Source organism: Akebia trifoliata, chromosome 2 (genome assembly GCF_017979445.1).
Source record: "Akebia trifoliata isolate Shusen 1 chromosome 2, ASM1797944v1, whole genome shotgun sequence".
Classification (NCBI taxonomy): Eukaryota; Viridiplantae; Streptophyta; class Magnoliopsida; order Ranunculales; family Lardizabalaceae; genus Akebia; species Akebia trifoliata.
In genome coordinates, this window is record NC_141376.1 from 9804380 (window position 1) to 9827854 (window position 23475).

At 34.2% G+C, this 23475-nt stretch overlaps 1 protein-coding gene and 1 pseudogene across 9 annotated transcripts; both read left to right on the plus strand.

Annotated features, from left to right (window-relative positions):
• Positions 1-3750: 3750 nt before the first annotated feature.
• Positions 3751-6198, plus strand: LOC147409418 (putative beta-D-xylosidase 6; annotated as a pseudogene). The gene is made up of 3 exons (XR_015183010.1): positions 3751-4856; positions 4928-5339; positions 5426-6198. The product of XR_015183010.1 is annotated as a putative beta-D-xylosidase 6 (transcript).
• Positions 6199-15862: 9664 nt separating this feature from the next.
• LOC147409419 (uncharacterized) lies at positions 15863-23322 on the plus strand. 8 transcript variants are annotated; one of them, XR_015173715.1, is made up of 3 exons: positions 15863-17347; positions 21817-21910; positions 23021-23322. XR_015173715.1 is itself a non-coding variant. In XM_086428704.1 (2 exons), exons 1-2 carry the CDS (start codon positions 16021-16023, stop codon positions 22952-22954), a joined length of 1362 nt encoding a protein of 453 aa, XP_086284830.1. In that variant the 5' UTR covers positions 15863-16020; the 3' UTR covers positions 22955-23322. The 8 variants fall into 8 exon arrangements, 7 of the variants coding, with proteins under 7 accessions (XP_086284830.1, XP_086284821.1, XP_086284845.1 ...); XM_086428704.1 differs by lacking the exon at positions 21817-21910 and having other exon boundaries at positions 22920-23322; XM_086428695.1 differs by lacking the exon at positions 21817-21910 and having other exon boundaries at positions 22955-23322.
• The last annotated feature ends 153 nt before the right edge of the window (positions 23323-23475 follow it).

Consider the following 23475-nt stretch of genomic DNA (forward strand, 5'->3'; position numbering starts at 1 on the left):
AACTAAGTAGATTTTTTTTTTTTGAAAAAAAATGGTGTCAAGCTACACATGGTTAACATCTTAAAGGAAAAATGGGAAAGATAGTTTGGAACTTTGATGAACCAACGGATAAAAGGATCTTTAGTTTCTTTATTCTTCAATGATTTTTTAACTTGAGATATTTACGTAAACAAGACCAACTTTTCACATATTTACCATTCTGGCTTACGATTCATTTTAATTCCCAAAATGGGAATGATCACATTTTCGTAATACAAGGGTATCCTGAGAAAGCTCTCGGAGTATTTTACCATATTTTTATACACTTAACCCCATCTTAAAAACGAGCTGTTGATGTAATGGTAACAAACTTGATAAGGGAAGGGAAACGTTTTTCTTCCTAACTTAGGAAGATTTAGTAATCCAACATCACAGCCCTCTAGATTTCATTGAAAAACTCTATAAATAAATATTTCAAGAAATAATTTCCTTCAGACTTGATCAAGGTTTTGAAAATAGATGGCTACCAAACTTCCACTTAACTCCAAATTTTAAAATTAAAAATCAACAGTTAAAATTAACCTTTAAAAAAAAAAATCAAATTTCATAGGATTTTGTCCTCTACAACTGTGAAGCATCGAATTATGTTTTTGGATGTCACAGGATTAGCCCAAGGACCTTTAATAAGGATGAAATCCTTACTAACTCATTAAGGTTAGTCGGACTCATAAAGTAAGGTTTATTGAGTAACAAATTTCATAAAGTAAGGTTCCTTTGGAGTTGTCAGCACTCCAAGAGAGTTTTTGTATATTGAACCTTTCTTATTAAGGTTAGTTGAACATGGATTACCAAATTGGCAATCCACCACCACAACCCTCTAGATTTCATGGAAAATCTCAGTTTCAAAATAAAATTATTTTGGGGCTTGATCCAAGGTTTTTAAAATGGATGGTCATTGAACTCACAAATTTAAAATTAAAATTTAACAGTGAAAAATAATATTTTTTAAGTTTTTTTTTTCAAAGCTGTTAGACTTTTGTCCTCTACATCTTTGTGGCATCGGTTAATGTTTTAAGATGACACAAGTGAACTCAATGACCCTTAAATAAGATTTGAAATCTTACAAAATTAGTAAGGTTATACTTACTCTTTTATATATCAATTCTTAGGAAAGAAAACTCTTTCACCATTCCACTACCTTGTTATACGCTTCAAATAATCAAAATTTTAAAACTCACCGAGTCAAGTCAATTTTACTTGATAATTTTAGGGATTTTTCTAAATAAAAGTTATTTTTGGTCAAAATGGCATGAAACTAATTGTTATGATTTGTATTCATTCTTCACTTTCGGAGTTTGAGTTGCAAGAAATCGATAAACTTTTCTTTCTCCATTTTAAAGATTTTTTCTTCTGAATCCTCTCATTTTTATTTTATTTTTTATTTATAAAAAATCACTCTTCTAAAATCCTCTTATTATTTATAATTTTCTAATTTCATCATTATACTATTTAATTCGGCCATGCAAGTGAAATTCTCTTCATCCGCCACAATGTTTGAGGCACAGATCCTAGCTTTGGACCGCAAGGATAAAAAAAATGTAAGAATCTTCATAAAAACAAAAACAAAAACAAAATCAAAATGGAAAATTTTAATTGTTGGATTTAAATTTTAAATTTTAAATTTGGAATGCTGCCACCCATTTTCAATTTCTTTGATTAAGCTAAAAATTAAAAAAATAAATAAAAATCTTTTTAATTTTATTTTTTAAATCTGATCTAGGCCATGGAATCTGGAGGGTGCGGTGTTATTTGGCTAACATGGCAAGTCATATGGGCCCAAACAAGCCTTACACTCGGTTTGGACTTTCGACTGAGAGATATGGAGAGAAGAGAAAAGAACATAATAGCAAGTAACTTTCTCTCCACCCTGTTTGAAATTTGTTCTCATTCTCTCATTTTCTTCTCAAATCTCTCTAATTTGGGGGAAGAACAAAATTGAGCATTTTCTATCCTACTTTCTCTTAATCTCTCTCCATTAACATTTTCTTTTCTCCTCACTTAACTTCCCAAACAAGAGAAATGAAGAGAAAAGTCGTTCCTTTCTGGTCTCTTCTCTCTATTTCTCTCAATTCAAATGGAGCGTTAGGGAGGGGGAGTGAAATCTCAATAGCTCTTTTTTCCATTTATTTTGTGATGTCAATTTATCCCTTACTGTCATACCTAGGTGTGTGAATGGGCCTATTCCTATTCGGCTCCTATAAAAATTAGAACTAGAATCGTTAATTTTTCTTGGTTTTATTCCTATTGATTTCGATTCCAATTCTCACATCAAAGAAATCAGAACCAAAACTATAAGAAAATTTCTCTTTAAATGGTTCCAATTCCCAAATTTTATTGGTTTTTATTGGTTTTCGGTTCGGTTTCAAGAGAACCGACTCCGGTCGATTCCAATAAGAAGGGAACTTGAATCCTCTGATCGATTCAGGTCTCGATTTGATTCCAATTAAATAAGTGCTCATTACCATAGCCTTCGATGATTGTGTCACGAAGAAATGTTTTTTTGGCTCACAAACTTTTTTGTCACGAATCTCACACAAGATCAGGATCAGTCAATTACATGAGCCCAAGTGTATTGAATGGCATCCCCAATTTACAAAACTACCCTCGTTAGACTTGCATCTTATGCCACGGTGAGCCATCTGTAAGGAAAAAAGCCTGAGCAAAAAAAATTATTTTCACCGATATGCACTTTGTTGAGTTTAGTCCCACATCGGATACAATTTGCCTTGTCTCTCTCCTTATAAACTCCAGGGCCTCTCTACTTTTTGTCAATTGGTTTTGAGTTGGACCCCCAAATTTATCATAGTATCAAAGTGGGGTCCTCCTCCACGTCACGTAGTTCATATCTCTACCTGCCTCGGCCCAGCTTGTCCCACACGTGCAGGGTCATATTGAGTTTAGTCCCACATCGGACACAAATTGCAAATTGCCTTGTCTCTCTCCTTGTAAACTGCTAGGTTTCTTCACTTATTGCCAATTGGTTTTGAGTTGGACCTCTAAGTTTATCACACTTACATATGTGTAAACCCATTGTGTCTTTATCTCTAACCTCTGCTATTAAGATATTATCATTGTATTCACTAATAACAAACGTCCCTTTTTTTCTTCTTCTAATAATAGGTCTAAGATTTACTTTATTTAATTTCGTTTTTTAGTAAGTGAGATCCTTCGTTTTTTAGTAAGATTTACTTTATTTATATATATATATATATATATATATATATATATATATATATATATATATATATATATGGGTCACGTTCCTAAGACACATATTGAGACTCACATTGCGACACACCGTTTTGTCTTATATGGGCAAAAATGTTTGGAATGAGCTGATTTTTTGTGAGGATGATCTCTGTGATGAGGGGATCATCCTGGCAAAAAATCATCCAATTCCAAAACTTCTAACCCCATCAAAATTGATTTACAAAAATTGGACGGTCTATAATTTTTTAACAAAAATTGGACGGTCTAGAAGTTTCATAATGAGCTGATTTTTGGCAAGGATGATCTCCTCACCATAGAGATCATCCTCACAAAAAATCAGCCCATTCCAAATATTTTTGCCCATATAAGACAAAACGGTGTGTCGCAATGTGAGTCCCAATATGAGTCTTAGGAACGCTGTTCTATATATATATATATATATATATATATATATATATATATATATATATATATATATTTTAATGATTCATTTGGCATAAATCATGAATCCGAATTCCATCTATATATATGTCCAGCCAATGGGGCAACTTATCCATCCAAAAACTAAGAACCAACCTTTACTCAACAACAGCCAACTCTGTCCCTTCGAGATGTCAACCTTATGGAGACTTTTGTTCTTCTTGCAAATCGTCACAATCTCATCAATATCTCAACCAATTAAGGGAAACCCATACCCTCAGATACCCTGTAATCCCCCATATCACAACTCCTACACCTTTTGCAACACATCACTTCCCAATCTCAACTAGAGCCCAATCTCTCCTCCCTCCTCACCATCTATAAAATCGAAGTTATCAACTAATGTAAATGGATAAATCTTCGCAAGTTACCCTAAAAGCATATATAATAGCAAAATTGATAGTCGGATAAAAATTGTGCACTGTTTAAGTTCAGGATTGGCACAGCCTTAATCATATAGCAATCACTTTAATATTGTAATGATCACTTTTATATTGTATCGATTTATAATGTAGATGGATAGATATTTGCGAACTATCTTAAAAGCGTACATAACAAGAGCCAAATGGATGGTTGGATTAAAAGTTACGTCCAATCTAAGTTTAGGGTTGGCCCAACATAAAAGTAGTGCAGCGGATTGCAAGAGGGGGGAGAATACATAACATAATGCCTAAAAATCACATTTTCCATGGAAAATCATTTTTCTACCTATTTTCCATGTGCAATCAAACAGACCCTTATTGAATTCTCGTAGTAATACTATGATAGTATAATGATATGGATTTCTATGAGCAGGAATGGATCTCCATTGTGGGCCGTATTTGCTTCTATATACTCAATCTGCTCTTGATCAAGGGAAGATCCAAGATCATGACATAAATCGAGCTCTTTTCAATCTATTTTCAACTCTACTTCGTCTTGGGTTTTTTTTATGGAAACCCTGGGAATGGGAGGTTCCGAAATTTGGGACATAGGCAACTTAGCCTTGAAGCCACGAGGCAAGGCATTGTACTTCTGAAGAATGATAACAAGCTCTTGCCACTAAATAAGATCCAAATTGCCTCATTAGCTGTTATTGGCTCGATGGCAAACGATACGAGCAAATTGGATTGCGACTATCAGGTATAATATTGTTATTTGGGTGCGGATCTTTAACTTTGCACGGTAATTCTAAGGGATTTCTTAACTTTGTAGGTACTCCTTGTAATCCAAAAAGCTTCTTTAAGGGACTTCAGGCATACATAGCCAAGACATCTTACGCTGCTGGTTGCCTTGACGTGCCATGTATATCTAACGATGGGTTTGAAGAAGCTGTAGGTATGGCTAAAGAGGCAGATGTCGTTGTTGTGGTTGCTGGGGGGATTTATCTCAAGAAACTGCAGACCATGACCGCGACAGCCTACTATTGCCAGGTAAACAGATGGACCTCATATCAGCTGTTGCCCTTGTAAGCAAAAGGCCCGTGATACTAGTCCTTACAGGTGGGGGACCTATCGATGTCTCGTTTGCCAAAGAAAATCCGCAAATTGCAAGCATTCTCTGGGTTGGATGCCCGGGTGAAGCTGGTGAGCAAGCACTTGCAGAAGTCATCTTTGGAGAATTCAATCCTGGTTAGTTGCCCAATTATATATCAAATTATACTAAATTACTTGATATTTCTCCAAAAACATTTGATGTAATATTTGGAATGAAACAGGTGGGAGACTTCCAGTGACTTGGTATCCCGAGTCGTTCACCAATGTTCCGATGACTGATATGAGAATGTGGGCTGATCCTTCACGCAATTACCCCGGACGAACTTACTGATTTTACACCGGAGAAAAAATATATGAATTTGGACATGGGTTGAGCTATTTCACATATACTTACAAATTCAAATCGATACCCAACAAATTAAGCTTGTCGGGTTCTTCTATCACGATTAGTCCCAATAAGAATACACAACCAAATAAGCGATGGGCTTGATTATATTCACATTGACAAGGTTGATTCTTGTGATGCATTAAAATTTTATGCACATATCTCGGTGATAAACAATGGGGACATGGATGGCAGCAACGTCGTGATGTTGTTCTCTAGATCACCCAGAGTATTCGAAGGTGTACCACAAAAACAGCTCATTGGATTCAGTAGGGTACATACAAAGTCATACAGAGCTACTGAAACCAGAATCTTAATAGAACCATACAAGCATTTTAGCGTCGTTAATGAACGTGGAATGCGAGTATTGCCTTTGGGAAATCATATTTTGATGTTAGAAGACTTGGAGCTCTCTTTATCCATAGAAACTTAATAAGGCCATGTGATATTTACATAAAATTACTGGCCTAGAGAAGAGAAGCATATATGTTTCAATGGATAATGTTTGTAAAAATTCAGGGAAAAGGTTTTACTCATCCTTGGCTTCATTTTCAGTGATGCTTGTTAGCTAGATTTCTTTCTTTCTTGAGATTTTTGTTGTGATCTTTAAATTGTGTCCCATATGTGATGATATTGAAATTTGTTGACAAAATAAAATCAGAAATATTTGAAAGCTCTTTTTACATAAATTTTTTTTAATCATAAAATTGTTGGAATCTCCAATGTGCATGGAATATTCAATCTTTTACCCGGCAGAACCCAAACCCATGTACTATATACATGTTCTCTCTTCAAATTAAACCAACTCTCTCTAAGACCTTATACTTGTCAACTTTGTTACAAAATTTCTACAAAATAATTTATTTTAATTCATAAGAATGCCCTCATCTTGTAACGATTGAGTATAGTTGGACAATAAAATATTACTTATTTTAAAAGATCAAATTGGCCTTTATTCTCAATTAAATCATTAAAATTTAGTTATTTATGTATTATAAACTTAAAATATTGGTCGTTACCCCTTGTGGGGTTTTTTTTCCCTTTACCATTTATATAATATATTTTTAAAAATATTTTATCATCTGTCCATGAAATAATTCAAAAGGGAGCAACCAGGTTGTATATAATCAGCTGGCTTAGACTCAAAACTCAGTTGAGTTGGTTGACATGTTGGGTTGAAGTTCAGATTATTTATAAGAATGGTTATATATTACTTAATTTTATTTTTATAATCAATAAAAAAAATATCTTTTTCACTAATCAAAAATAAATCTTTTCAAAATTTATTGTTCAAAAATGTCAAAAAAAAAATTGTGATATTTTTGTTTGTGTTTCTCTTAGACCATGAAGATTAAAAAAGAAGAAGGAACCAACGATAAATTTAGACTTCCAATTTAAAGATGGTGCCACTATTCTCCTATACGAATTGACAATTACCTAAAGAGCAACTAGTATACTACACCTCGTTCACTAGTTGTCTAGTGTTGTGTTGCAAGATAGAGGTGCTACAAAAAATACTTTAGAAATCACTTTCTTTTAAATAGATATCAAATTTTAAATTGAAAGTGCATTTTTCGCTAGGAGAGGGATTGCACAAAAGGTGTATAACTTTAGACATTGGTTATGTTGGATCTTTAAACATCAGTTTGAAAAAAAAAATCGATGTCTAAACAAAACCTTTTTTTACATGCATTTTTTGAAGAATAAACATCTCTTTTTCTCATATACATCATTTGAAAAGTGATGTCTAAAGACTTTTTTCAAGTGGTATGAGCCAATGCTAGTGATTTTACCACCATTGTTTGTTCATCATGGGATGTAATGCTTATGTTAGTTGTAGTACTTCCATCCACATGTGCGTACTATCTTCATGGTGATGATATATATTTTTTTTATTAGAATACAATTGAATACTAATCATACTATACTTATTAGGGGTATCAATGGCTCCATTCTAGTTTAGTTCCTATGTGAAGCAGAACCCAAACCAAAAATCATTAATTTTCCTCGGTTCCAATTCTCAAACTCTTATTATCACACTCGATTGGCCATCCATGTCTGGATCCCCACCCACAACAACTCTTTTGTTGCTTCGATCAATGGAATCAAAACTTTAAATTGTCAAAGTTCTCTTTAAATTGTTTCATTTCTCGGTTTTTATCAATTTGGTTTTGGTTCTCAATGGATTCAATTCCAAGAGGTTCTCTTTCTTGCTATTTCTCACATCATTAGATGGATGGGAGATTGGCAATGGATGATCAAATGCTTTCTCAGGCAATTATATCTCTCTTCATTGAGGTGAAGAAGACCTTTTTGTGCCTAATTGATTTAATTACTATATTGTTTGGCAGGGGAGAGAGAGAGAGAGAGAATGCTAAGATCTCTCAAATTAAGTTCTTACCAACAACTACTACTTTTTATAAGATTATCTCCTATACCTAACTCTGATTTGCTTCAAAGATAGAGAATTAATTACTATATTGGTTGCGGATTTTTTTTTTCTTAACCCGAATATTTAAAAAAAAAAAAAAAAAATCACAAATGTAGTTGATTGTATTGGAATTGGAAAATCATTTGTTTCTAATTGAGAGGGTGGAATATTTGGGATTTGGTTCATTTTACATTTGTTGGAGAATTTGAAAAGATAGAACCTAAAGGGTTTTCAAAGATAAAGAGGAGGACATCCACGACATTATTCTACGGAATGTAAAGGAATGTTCTTTTAAGATATTGTTTAATTTCCAATGGGATTGGATTAGTTTGTAGTTTTCTATTCTTTTTTTCTTTATCTTTGTTCTTTTTCTTTTGCTTGTATGTTTCTTTCATTTTCCTTCTTATTCTCTTCTTCTTGTTATTATTCAAGATAATGTCGGCCTCTAAGCACTTTTGTATAATTTATTCTTTCTTTTGTTCATAAATATTTTTACACAAAAAGGATAAAGCAAGGTTTCAAGAGAATCATTGTAGGCTACATATATTCTTAAACTACAATCCTTATGTTAAAGACATAAGTGTTCGCCTTACAAAGCTTTTCCCCTGATAAGCCCATCAATTTCAATGTATAAAATTTTAAAAATTTCTAACCCTAACCTATATCCGGGTCCTATGATTTTAAAACTAGTCCAAGGTCGAGATAACTCAAGTGGGTCATCCCTGTCTCAGAGGAAATAGATCGAGATAATCAATGTGAATCGTTCATCACAGTGAATTTTCCAAGACCCGTATCATCTCCTGATCTTGTCCACCAATATTTGTTTCTACAATTGAAGTGATCTTGATTCTGTAAGGCGATGGAACCCTTTTATGATTAGGGTTTCTTAACAAGAATGTTCAAATAGATTGAGGGTTGGGGGCACAATATTTAGATAGTGTAAATTTATATTTGATTATAGTTAGATCTTGCAAATCCGTCACCCAAGTTGAAGTCCGATTCTTCAATTAGGATTAAATCTTAGGAAAAAAATCCTCGTCTCTCATTAATCTCTCATATTGAAGAAGAATAACTTATAGGTGACCGTAGTCATCAGGTATGACATTGGAGAGACCGACAATAGTTTTCGTTTCTTCAAACTACTCAAAGAGACAATGAATACAAAATTTATTCTCACAAAGAAGCTTAAAAATATTAGCACATTTTAAAGCAATTCAACTTATCCAATGTGAGACAACTTGGACAATTCCTCTCAATCGATCTCAATGATGTGCTATTGATAAGAGTCCGAAAAATTAAAATCCTTATTAGGAGCTCACCAACATATAATATATATATAATGTTGCTAACAATAACAACAATAAAGCCTTGCTCGAAAGGTTTGGGACTGGTTAATTGATTCTTGTTCCTCCAATACAATCCATTTAAAGTAAATATGTCTAATTGAAATACATTTACTATTATAATGAGAGAAGGAAGATTAAAAGTAATTAGACATCAAAATTTGGATTTCAAAATTTCCCCTACCTTTACATTTAAACTTAATATAATCATGATCATTTTAATTAAAAGTTAAGAAAATTTCAATTGCAAATCCCTAAGATTAGGTTAGTTAGTTTTCAAAATTATAAAAATATCATTTTTTTTACAATATAATGTTTAAAACCTCCCTTTAATTTATATTATAAATTACAGATAAGCCTGCAGATGCATGTGTGTCTGCACGCACCACCTTCTAGTAATTGTGCCTTAAGGGCACATGCTAAGTGCATTAAATACGTCGTGGGAATTGATTTTTCTTATCAAAATTGTCTTAAAAAAATTCAGTAGATTCACATTTTGCTGAACTAGATGTGCATATGAAATCAAAGATGTTTTTCATCGAGATACAAATGGAAAGCAAATATGGTTTCACCTACACCTCCACATTGGTAAAGTATGAAGCTATGTAAAATTTTAAGTCACTCCAGCACAACCCAAAAAATTCTTATGAAAAATACCCTCAAATAATTATTTTCAAGATGGACTAATGATAAACTAACTGTTAAAACGTGCGGTGATATCGTAGCTGAAGTGGCAAGTGTACATAATTGTAGATCTTTTTCCTTGTGTATCCCAAAGAAAAATCTATGATTACTTGCACTTGCCACATCAACCACATCAAGACGGCATAGGCTTTTCCAAGTCAATTTATAACTCTTCAAATAATGCACCTTCATCGTGTGCCCTTAGGAACATGTTAGCAAAAGTGAAATTCTTTCCTTACTGACATAGTAAGATTTTGACTCTTATTAAGGGTGGTTTTACTCAAATAGATTACTAACGCATCAAGAATCCAACACTAAAGTCTTGAACCCGTCGATTTTCATAAAAAACTCAGATAGAAAAGTAAAATAAAAAATCTTTTGAATTAGATCCAAGTTTTTGAAAGTGAATGACTAATGAACTGTCACATAATTCCTAAATTTTAAATTCAACATTAAAAAATAATTTTTTCTGAATTATTATTTATTTCAAAATTCATAAATTTTCGTCCTCTAAAATCCTGAAGTATTGTATCATATTTTTACCACGAGGTGAGACCAAAAGAGCCCTTAGTAAGGGAGAAATCCTTAGTAAGGCAAAACCCATTAATTAAATAGATAAAAGAAAAGAGAAGAAAACATGCATAAGTATGAATTCCGTGAAATACGCTTGCACGTGCATCCCAACTGTACCAAATTATTAGAGAATAAAAGGTGTTGAAAAAACATAATAATAATGAGACAAGAAGGTGATGGAGTAGGAGGAGCTGACTTGACTAGCAACAAACCCACTTGTGTGATGGGAGGGAGACATCTTAGCCGAGAATGCTGTGTGCGTTGGTTCCTCACGTGACATGGGTCTCGTGTTCCTTAAGCCTTGCTTTTAATAGGAAACAAATTTGAAGCTACCATCCGCTTCAAAATTTTGATACAACCATCTCCTTTAAATTCCACGTGGTAACAAGCCAATAAATCAGTTGGAAATTTTTTATTTTATTTCTTTTCTTGAATATTGTAACTAACACAGTCAACTAAAATGAGGAGTTTTGGTTCACAGCTGTAAACCCAGTCCGAGATATTTGTCAAAGTCCACTGCGATGCGAGTCTCAAGAAAAAGAACGAGAGACGCAGCTTCAGGTTGGTACCATTTCAACTTGTCAGCCACTCCCCCCTGCCCAGTCCCCACCACAAGTTACAGGTAACACTAACACCTCGTCAGTTATCTAATTTTTTTAATATTTAATTTAATATGTAAAACTCCTACCAAGAATTATTTTAGAGAGTTACTATTACCGCATCAACTTTTGCTAACAAGTTTGGTGCGGTATTAAGAAAAGTTGGTGTGGCAATAGCAGCTCTTTTATTTTATCCACGTCAAATTCGTGTCAGTTCTGATTTTCACCTTTTATGGAATTCAACTTGGTGTGGCAATAGCAACTCTTTTATTTTATCTAGGGGTGCAACTTGGTTCGGGTTGGTTTGGATTAAAGCAAAATCAGAACCGAACCGATCAAGATCGATTCCATCGTATGAGAACCATAACCGAACTGATTTGTTCTAGAACTGAACCAATCCAAACCGACCTTACTTCGGTTCGGTTCCATGGTTTGATCGTAAATCATAGCCACAGTCGGAGAGAGAGAAAGAGAGAGAGGAACCTGTTGTAGGTCACAACCGCAAGAGAGAGATCAGTCGGTCGTAGCTGCTGGTAGCTGGTCGCAGAGACAATGTGAGGGTTTGATTTTAGCCGACGGTAGTTGCTTGCAGAGACATGAGAGATGAGGAACTTAATTGACTGCAACTGGTCGTAGAGACGACAGTGAAGGTTTGGTTTTAGTTGGTGGCAGCCGCTCGTAGAAAGAGAGAGAGAGAGAGAGAGAGAGAGAGAGAGAGTGATAAGGGGTTTTAGCAGGTGGTAGCCGGTGGCAACCGCTGGCAGCCATTGGCAGCCTGTAGTAAAGATGGGAGAGAAACGAGAAAGACGAGGGTTCGAACAGTCTCGTTTTGTTAAAAATGAAAAATGAATAATGAAAATATACATAAATATATATATATATATATATAGATTCGGTTTTTTATATTATTTGAACCGAGAATCGAACCGAATTTATCGATTTTTTATTTTTAAAATCCGAAATCGAACCGATATAAGTATAAACCGAACCGAACCAATCCAAATTCCACGGTTTTGTTCGGTTCTCGGTTTGAATTGAATTAAGTAGCACCCCTAATTTTATCCACATAATTGTTGATGTCAAATTCGTATCAGTTATGATTTCCACCTTTTATGGAATTCAATTGTTACTTAACGATATTGATTATATTATAACAATTAAGTCACTAATTTTTTTTAAAATTGTACATATTCTTTTTTTTTTTTTTCTTTAAATAGGATTTTATATTTTTAAACATATTATTTATTGTCATGTACATCTAATCATTTTGTGGCATACTTAATATGAGATTACATGTGTGATGCATTAGTGGGATTAGGGCTGGAGTCAGGATTTTCTTGTAGTAGGGACAAACTACATAGGTTTTTTTTTTAGAAATAGAAGAAAATGATATTTATATTATTTTCAATTAATCTATGATAGAACATCTACTCTAGAAGTAATGTCTTCTTCAAAAAATTGAGAGGGAAAAGGGCAAATAGGACATGTAATTAGTTGAAAATGTAAAGGTACCACAAAGTGTGAGGGTGGGGGTGGGGGCAAATGGGGAGGGAGGAGTGAGGGCAAATAGGACATGTAATTAGTTGAAAGTATAGGAGTATCTCAAAATTTTATGGGGGCAATTGCCCCCACTGACTCCTTGCTAGCTCCACCCTTGAGTGGGATAAATATATCAATGTTCTTTATCACATGATGTGGAGTCTAAATTCAAGGGCTTACGTTCAGTATTATGTGTTTATGGTTGTGATTTTTTTGGGGAATTAGCTAGCCAATTTATCTATCAAACTCATGTCAATTTTTATACAGTCCTACAACGCACTAATACAATTAGGTCGTTTCTAATTCAAGTCAAGAATCCATAGACTTATAAAATAGATTGAAAAGAAACGAAAGAATAATATACTCAAAACAAGAAATTTGGTTAATCTACTTATGATGGTATGAATATGATTATGTCTTTCTCAAATCTATATGAACAAAATCCCAAGAACACCAATCAATATTATAAGTTTGAGAACACCTTGATTAGATGACGAACTTGGATTCCAAATAGTCAACAATCAACCATAGTAACAAAAACAACGTTTTTTTGTGAAAAAAATGTGTCTTATACCTTTGATGATTAAAATGATAAAAAAAAAAATATGACTTTTTGAAAAAGTCCCATTTTTTTCAAAAAAAGATACTTTTTTTTTAATGTGGGATTTGATACATAATAGAATTAGTGATTCAAAAATGTAAAAATATGACATTTGATGATAATATCTTGATTTTATGATTTTATAATTTTTTTTTCAGTAGTGTATTATTTTGAACAAAAGATATGTTGACAAGTAAATTTTTTTTTGGCATCATAACATGTTAATTATGTTTAGAACATGTTATATTGGAAACATAGAATAAATTAAAATATTTTTTTTTATGTATTATTAAAATATATATATTTTTCATAAAAAAATTTAAAAATCTTTTATGTTTCATCATTTTTTTCTATTTCTTTTTTGTTTTTTCTTCGAAGTTTTGTTTTGCCTTTTAAATCCGTCTCCGACTTTGTGACTATGCAGTCAACAAATACATACAAAAATTAACAAATCAATTAGCAAAAATCTGCATTATTAGCAGAAAAAGGACATTGTCACAAATGAATCAACAATACTAACATGTGGCATGATCTTGCATACACAATCGAAAAGCAACTATCATAATCGTCAAGTACATTCCTCGCACAGATAATAGTATATGTAGGTCAAATTTTTTTGACATGAGGCAGACACGATAATATGCCTAGACATTCCCAAATCTTAAAAATAGGACATGTTCTTTGACCAATATGAATAAAATCTCCACGATTCATTACTCGAACACTATTGAATTAGAATTTGCATAGATCCTTCAAAATATTAGGAGGAAGATATTATATGCGTAATTCAAGAAAATTCATGATCTGATGGTTGATGATGGAGGAAGTTTGGAGTTTAGATGGTGGGCCTCATATATTTAGAGAGCTGTTATTGTTACACCAACTTTTATTACTGCCACACCAATACCTATTTAAATCAGAAAAGAATGGCAATAACTCTATATTTATCATGCCACGAAGTCTTTGAAAGAAATAGTTCTACTCATAAATGGTCCTTCTGCCCTTGGGAAAATAATAATAAAAAATTATCTTTAAAAAAAAAAAAACAATAATAAATTGGGGCACTTATACTTACCGTTCTAATCATTTCTAATAGATGATTTTGAGTAGTGAGCCGAAGTTTTGGAGCAAGTATGAAATATGTAGCATCGAATCATATCCCTTAGAAAACTTTCTAAAGCCGTAATTGACTGCCAAGTCATTACCTTGCGGACACGTCACTCGAATCACAATCGTGACTGCACTTAAACGCTTCGCAAAGAAAAAAAAAAAAAAAAACCCTTTCGTTACTTACCATGCAAGATTTCAAATCTGAGTAACAGTAATTGGGCCCACATGGATTATAAAAGCAGCCATCCAACACAGCAGCCATCTGGATTTTACGAAAAAACTGAAAATCAATATGGAAATAAAGAGATGTTATTGTCACATCAACTTTTACTAATGACACATTAATTTATAATTTAAAAGAAAAAAGCTTGGTGTGCATAGTTGGAGTATCGTTAAGTGGAGGAGAAAGAAGAGGAGAAGCATTTAATGAGATAATTGTTGGTAGCAGAACAGATTTTTGTAAGGGTTTTCGAGTAAGGAGTCTTAAAAACTTCAAATACATGATGCTTGAAATTGAAGTTTTTGATGAATCTCTAAACTACGAACCTAAATTGTACTCAATTTCTAAATTTTATTCTTTATTGAATGAGAGGGAAGATTGCTGTTCAAGAGATTTCTAAGAAAGAGGATTTTTTGTTTGGTTCTTGAAGATTTTGTGGATGGGGTGCTCGAGGGATTTAACTCACCTCCATTTTAATGATTTTCGATTTCGATTTATACATTTGTATGTTCAACTTGGTAATGATGCTCATCCATGCCTCCTAGATTCTTTTGTCTGACATAATATAGAATCTGTGTTGGAACACAATGGTTCCACTAACTCAAATCTTGTCTTTGAAAATGTCTTCCCAAGTAGTTATGTACAAGATGCAATTTGCATATTTAATCTTGGAAATTTGAAAATTGATTGTAATCATGCAATGCTTAGATAAAAAGAAGAGAGAGAGAGAGAGAGGGCAATGTAGATATATGTTTTGACATGTGATAATAGGATATGGTGTTGATTAATAATTGACATGCCATTATTAAAAGTTGGTGTGGTTATAACAATTCTATGAAATATTTAAAAACAAAATGTTGAAATGGAGGACAATGGTCATTTCGATCATTTTATTAATAAATTTCATTAAGAAAAAAATCATTCATAAAAATTAATATTTTTTCAAATAAATTTTTTTTTTAAATTGTTAGAATTTCATCTTATACAAATCTGTGGTGTCCGATCATGATTCTGGATACCAAGATGTGACTTGTGAGCTCACAGTAAGATTTCAAATCTTACTAAATTAATCAGGCTAGACTCACTCGAAAACTTATCTTGTTTCTTCAAAAAAATTTGGTGGGTCCCACCGCTCTCTATCTCTCAACACACTTTAAAAGTTAAAACAGGAACAGTTACCCAACTCGTCAATTCCTTCAACAAAAAATCCCACACGTCCACACTCACCCCCTTCCAGGGAACAACTGTCCGCATCTCCCAAACCCTATACGACCAAGGAAAAACATAAACCCTAACCCTAATTTCATCTTTCTTCCCTTTATATTCCTCCAATGGAGAACAACTCCCACTCTTCCTATGCGGATTCTGGAGATTCCTCACCATTATCGCGAGAGATCGACTGCGAGAATCCTTCATGGGACGAACCTCCATCAAACTACAAAGTCAAATTCATGTGTAGCTATGGAGGTAAGATCCAACCTAGACCACACGACAACCAACTCACATACGTTGGAGGCGATACGAAGATCTTAGCCGTTGAACATAACATCAGATTCATCAACCTTGCTGCCAAACTATCTTCTCTCGTCGATACAGACGTCTGCTTCAAGTACCAGTTACCAGGAGAAGATCTTGACGCTTTGATCTCTGTTACAAACGATGAAGATCTCGATCACATGATGCTTGAATACGATCGTCTTCATCGTTCTTCAACGAAGCCTGCGAGACTCCGAATCTTTCTCTTCCCTCTGAAATCTCTGCCAGATCTGAAGAACTATGATGTTAACGAGCCAAAGAACAATCAACAATGGTTCGCAGAGCCAAAAAATCAAGATTTTCTCTTCGGTTGGGATAAAGGACTCGTTCCACAACCTCCGGTGGCGAAACTGCAGCATCGGACACCGGAATCAGGGATTCAGGAAGCATTTCCGGTGGAAATTCAAGGTGGATCTGATTCCGGCAGAGTATACCGGAATATCGCCGGAGATCCGGTCGCTTCTCACGCGGAGATCGAACGACAGATCCAAGATTTGCAGAAATTGCAGATTGCGAACCAAGAACAAGCTTTCTTCCAGAGAAAGAGCGACGAAACCCTAACCAGAGCTTTCCCTGGGGATTACTATGTTCAGAATCTTCCAGAAAAGATAAGCCCGGCAACATCTCCTGTAACTGTTCCGGAGACGGTGTCAGTCCCGACGGCTTACTGGCAAGATAGGCACATTACTGGTGGAGGTTACACGATCGCGGCGGTTAATGGAGCGGAACAGCCAGTCTATCTGATTCCGGCACCGTCCGGTGTTTATCAGACGCCTACGACCGTACGACATGTTACCGGTCAAGTTGGTCAGGGTTACTATACAATGCAGAGGGTCGTCGCGGATGTTTTCCCGGATCAGCCGGTATACAACGTAGGTCCACCACAAACGAAGATCAGTGGAGGATATGGGGAAGGTGGTGGGATGGTACGGCCACAGACAGTAAGTGGTGGTGTGGTGATGGCGGACACAGTATATCCGCAGGTGGCGTATGATAGTGCAGGGAGGCAGTTGTACTATGGGGCTGCGCCAGGAGGTGTGGGGCCGACTTCATATCAGACGGTTACAACTGGGGGAGTAGAAGTAAGACAATCAGGGCCGTTGAATGTGAATCAACAAGAAGGTAAGATTGCTAAGCCTTGCCAAGCTTCTGTGTGAATTTTGTTCTTCAATAGAATAGGCTTTGTTATTTGTGCATGTTTGGTATATCTCCTTGCTCTACTTGAAATGAGACCTTGTTTGTTTCACTATCAGAGTTGGACTTTCAGGAGTTCAACTCTCGGAAGTTCTAATTCCTGAAAGTTGAGGTGAGAGTTGATTTAATTTCAGTTTTTGTTTTACAAATACCCATCAATCCAAATCACCAAAACTTTAATTATTCTAGAAAAGAAATCATCTTGGCCCTTTGAACTAAAACTGAAGTCAAGAACTAAATCACTAATACAAACACAAACATAACTAGGAACATTGGAAGTCCAAAACATGAAAACCCAAACTTCAACTTCTCAGATTAACAATAAAAAGAGTTCGTAAACCATGCAATGATTGAAAATAAGAATTGGAAAGGAATATCACATTCAGATTGCAGGCAAAGAAAAAAAAGACCAGATTTCGCAAATCACGAATCCTTTGAGAAAACAGAGAAGCCTTCAAATTTCAGCCAAGGCTATTGTGACCACCACCAAACTAGAACTCTGAACCGTGTCTTTTTATCTCAAAGACTGCCGTTTCAGAAATCGCTCACCAGTCCATTCTCACAAGACATGAATTCTTTGGAAAAATAACATAGTCCGCAAACTAAAACTTGGTTAACAGGTACAAAAATCACAACCAAACTGTACTCCAAAACTTGCATTTCCATATAAAACAGATGCACTTCTATCATAAAAAGAGATGAAAACACAAATATGTCACTTAAAAAGAAAACCCAGATTGCAAAAAATGGCAAGGAATTCAATGAACAATATGTAGAACTCCATATCAAATTAATCAGTCTACTAACCTTCTCCGTGTGGACTAAGAGATTTTAGAAGAGAATAATAACTAAAGAGTTGAATCACACATTTAGATAAAGGAAACAAATAGAACAAAGATTTTTTTCTCTAACAGCTACATACTTGAATCACACATTTTAGATTGAAGTTCAATATGAAAGATTGAAATTCTACCATGAAACACGTTCTTTTATCTGCTCTATAAATCGTTGAATCGAAAATTCTCAGAAGCCGTATAAATGAAGATTTACAGTAAGAAAGAGGGCTTAGCTCAACTTACCATTTCTTTGAAGATTCAAATCGAGGGTCCTTGTTGGTTTGAAGCACATTTGTGATGAAGAATAGAGTTAAGGCGAGAAATTTCTATAAGTGAGAGAGGTCAAAGTTTGTTCACTCATAAAGAAGGCTTAAAACTAGAATAACATGAGTGAGAAAGGAGTAAAGTGGTGGTGAAAATGATGAGAGGAAATCAATGGGTTTAAGCATTGTATTGGAAAAATTGAGATAGAAAAAAAACCCGATGGGAAATGAATGAAAAAGATTAATCTTATGCACGACACAAGGAATTGTTAGTTCTTTTACTTTGTTCGATCTCTGTTCGTTGATCTTCTTCTCAAAAAATGTTGTTTGTTCAATCTCCTGATCATATGGTTACACCTGCAAACACACTCCAACGATTAAATTAGTCTTAAATTCGACAAAGTTTTCATTTTAGATGGTATAGATTGTGTACTTTAGCCTTCGTTGGTTACTTATATATAGTCATGGAATCTCTGGTTGTATCGCATGTTGGCTTGACCTTATTAATTGGAGAGATGTTGACATGTATCGGCATAGAAGCTCTTTTTTAGTGATATTCACGAAGTATCAGTTCTTGTACATTTTCGATTAACATGACACTTTTAGGTAGATTTTTGTCAAGTCAATTACTAGAGTTTTAGATTACATAAGCTCAACAATCATTAGGTCATTAGAGGCTATGATTTTTTGAAAACATATCTACCTATTTTGTACTCGGGACTCCGTGTCTTTCATTCATCCTTGGATATGTCTCTATTTGATTTGTATCGTCTACTTGAACAAATGAATCCATCCTTTTGCAGTTTACGAGAAAGTACTTCTCTTAGGAAGCAACTATCTGATAAAGGAGGCATTACTAACGAAACTAACATGTGTTCGAACACGTATAAGGCAATATTGGTAAAGTCAATGCTCACAATTTGATGAGGAAAAATGATTCCAATAGGATTGAGTCTCATAAGACTCGTGTTTAACACTAGAAAAAGAGGGTTCTAAAGGCAAATGTATGCAATTTTGTATAGGAAATCCTATCATTCCACCAAAATTTCAACGAACTTGATTATTGCAGCATGATCGTAAGGTCCATAGGTAAAGAAGGATTGAGTGCATTTCGTGAAGAGAGGTGGAAACTCGATCAAACTGACGCTAAAGGAAATTTGCATACGCAAGTAACAAACGCAGCATAAAGTCATTTTGAACATTGGATTCATGCCCATCTCTTCAAAGAATTATTTTATTTTAGAAGTGAAAGAGAAAAAGAAATACCTTTCGTGGGCATGAATGAGACCACTCATTAGGAGTTGATGGATGTATGGTCCACAATGACTAGTATGTCTTTTCTCTGTCCATTTTCTATTAGTAGTCACTTCTAAAATTAGTAGTGGTCTCCTTTTTCTACTCATTTTATGATGTTGGTTTTATCTTGTTTTAAAGACTTTTTTAATGTTTGTTGGGAGTAGATGGTCCCCTCTCTGATCTAATGAATGATTGTTTGGAATTGAGTTGAGCCGGTATGGATGATTATTCCACTGAACTTATGATCAAAATATAGAAGAAGCAAGTGTGATTTCATGATTCCAACACCTAATCTAAAAATATTCTTTATTTGAGAGTGAATTGTAATCTTAACCAACAATATTGCAAGCCTAATGAGTAGAATATTACATGGTTGGTTTGGTATTTCATTATTTGTCCTATTTTTTGAATGATGGGAAAGTAGAATTGAATTAGTAGGGTAGTCGGTGAACGATGGGTTTAGTAATTCTAGAATTCACTAATGAGTCAACAAGGAATGTGGACTTCATGTCCATTGCCTTACAAATCTTTCACTTCAATAATTTCATTTTTACTATTGGTTTCCTTACAATGTGGATGTAGTTTAGTTTGATGTTGATATATGAAAGTGACCTAACTCACGATTAGGTCCAAAAGGTGGGCGAAATAGTGTTCACAAGTATGAGTATAGTTTGATGTTGATTTAATGAAAGTGAATCAACTTGATGATTTAGCCCAAAAAAATGTACGGACATTTCCCTTAGAAAAGTACTAGGAAGCGTCAAACGTTCTATCTATTACCTTTTTCTCAGCGATGAGATGGTATTACATAACACCACCTAGCTAGAGCAAAATAGTAATTGTTGTGAGAACAAGAAAATAACACTTTCCAAAGCAATGAGAGATACGAGCTTCCTAGGTGAAGTATACTCTCGTGAACTACAAGAGGATATATTTTTCATTTGAGTAGACAAATGCAAATCAGACGGTAACATCCTTAAGGACAGAAATCTCGATTGCAAAGTGGGTAGATGTGCTTTCCAAAAATTTGAAGTTTCTCAGGCACATCATAGTTATTGTACTTATGTAACTTAACATTCTACAGGTTGACTTGACAAAAGTTTACCTAAAAGTGTCACACGCCAATTATTGATGTATGCAATTTGACATTTCATTAATATTACAAAAGAGAAGTTTTTGTGACGACATGTGTCATTATCTCTATAATTAATGTGGTCAAGTCGGCATGCACTACGAGCAGAGATTCTAAAATTATAAATGGGTAATTATTGAAGATAAAGATATACAATTTACACCATTTCAAATGGAAACTCTGTCGAATTTATGATTGACTTAATTGTGAAAAATGTATTTGCTTGCGCAACCAACATAAATAGGAGTTTGAGTTGTACCATTGAAGAGGAAGATCAAGGAGTAGGGATTGAACAAAGTGAAAGGTCCTAAAATTATCATCCCCATGTGAACAAAGTAAAGGTGAGGACGATCAACTTTGCATGATGAATTATATCTTTCAAGAAGCTGGGTTGAATGGCCATGGCCATCTTCTTCCTTCGTTCTTTGTGCTTCTACGCAATTCTACAATAAGAAACCCAAAACCAGGGATTAGTTTGTAACTGTTAAAGGTATTATTTGTGGGAAAATAACAGAACTCAAATCATATATATCCCCGGACTCCCCATGTAAGTGTGAACGTATTTATAACACTTCCATGCATCTCTTAGGGTCTAACATTGTAGTTGGTGACCAATTCTGGTATTGGCTGATGGACCTTGTTCTTTTACTAGTTTCAGTGGGTGAAATGTTTTTTTGTTCTTTTTAGAATGGTTATCGAGGGATTAAGGCTGATTCCCAAAATCGAAATTTAAATAAAGCATTAGGTCTGATTCCAGGTATGAGAAAGCCTTGCAACCAAAATCGATCTTACAAATATCTGACGTCCATCGGGTGGTGTAACCCCACCCTGATAAGATAGATATTTTCTAATGACTTTCTCTGTGTGTAGGGTACATCCAAAGTGCATATGCTACATCAAAATTGACTGTATGAGGAACTTGATATTATTCCACTAACATTTCTAACAAGGGATAGATTCTGAGGTACTATAGAATCTTAACTTTGTGATACAAAACTTCTACACTCCTAGAATTCTATAGTAACATCAGTGACATTTAGAAGAACACTTAAAAAAAAAACTTTTTTATTGTCTGTTTGCAACTTGTAATGATATTAGAGGTACAAAAAGACTTGAACTTGATTTATGTCATAATTAATATTTAATTTGGTATGTTGTGTCCTGATAAACAATTTAAAAAAAATAAAAATTCACTACTTGTCCTTTTACCCGATGGGTATCTGAAGGAGACCCTGTTCTTAATTTAATGGGACCCTAGGATCTTTACTCAAAACCAAACTGAAAGATAATCAGGTCCATTCCATCGATTAATCAGTTTCGGGTACATCAGTTAACTAGGTATTCATTGACACTGTTAAACTTGGGGCATAAAACTAATGGGAACAATAAAGTTTTTTTGTTTTAAATAAAATATTAAGAGCTTTATTAGATAAAAATAGTGGAAAAAAAAATATGGTATGACTTTGTAAGTGAACAGATAAAATAATGATTATTTTTTATACATTTTTATTGTAAAAGAACAAATTTCTAATGATATGATTGAAACTCACATATTAATGTAAATGGTAATTCTATATTTAAACCCAGTATTGTTGTGAAGGTCTCGAGAGCTTTCTAAAGCTGGTCTTTTTTGTATAAAAAGAAACTTGAAGAAAATCAAAACTATTTAGATATGTTTGCTTGCAATGAAATATTCCTTCAACTTAGTAATTGAGGTCATAAATGCAAAAGCTTTGCACCGCAAATTAGTTGCAACACTTTTTGGGCTGCAAAACCGTTTATTGAAATTTGTGAAGGATTTAAGAGGTTAATGCAACAAAATTTTAGAATGTAACCAAGCATCTGTAAAATTAGATTCCAACAAATCATTTGCATTTGCAAATGATTTTCTTCATGCCAAGGAGGGCCTTAGTCAAAGAGATGATTTGTAATTTGTCTCCAAAATTACCACAGCAATCTAAGTGATATTTCAGGAAACAAAGGAAATTATAGAGCTCTGAATGAATAGTGCAGGAGCATAACTTGAGTCAGAGAACTAAAACCTAAAATCTGAGGAAACTGAAACCCTTGGCAGCCGCAGTCTGTATGAAGTGAACACCGGATTCCAGATTCAATAAAAGACGATGATGAACGCATGGACAAATGGCAGTGAGCACACTTTTCAAATAGCACATGATGTTGGTCACTATGTGGATCAAAGGCTCTGCTTGCTACTCTTTGCAAATGATTTGCACCCATGTATGTCTGTTTTGCAATGCATATGTTTTTTTAATGAAAATTTTACTATTGCTTGCTAGCCATCCATCGAGTAAAATATTTTCTGTGATTAGTTGATAACTAGATATTTGTAATGCAAGAAACATTGCAGTGATTTAACTTATCTGATCTCATCAAAGTAATTATTTAAATTACAAAAATAACCTTATTACTTGCTACACTCACATACATATGAAATTTACAAAAAATGTCCATAAAAAAAGAAACTATTCAAACTATACCTTCCAACACACGTTATAATGACATGCATAT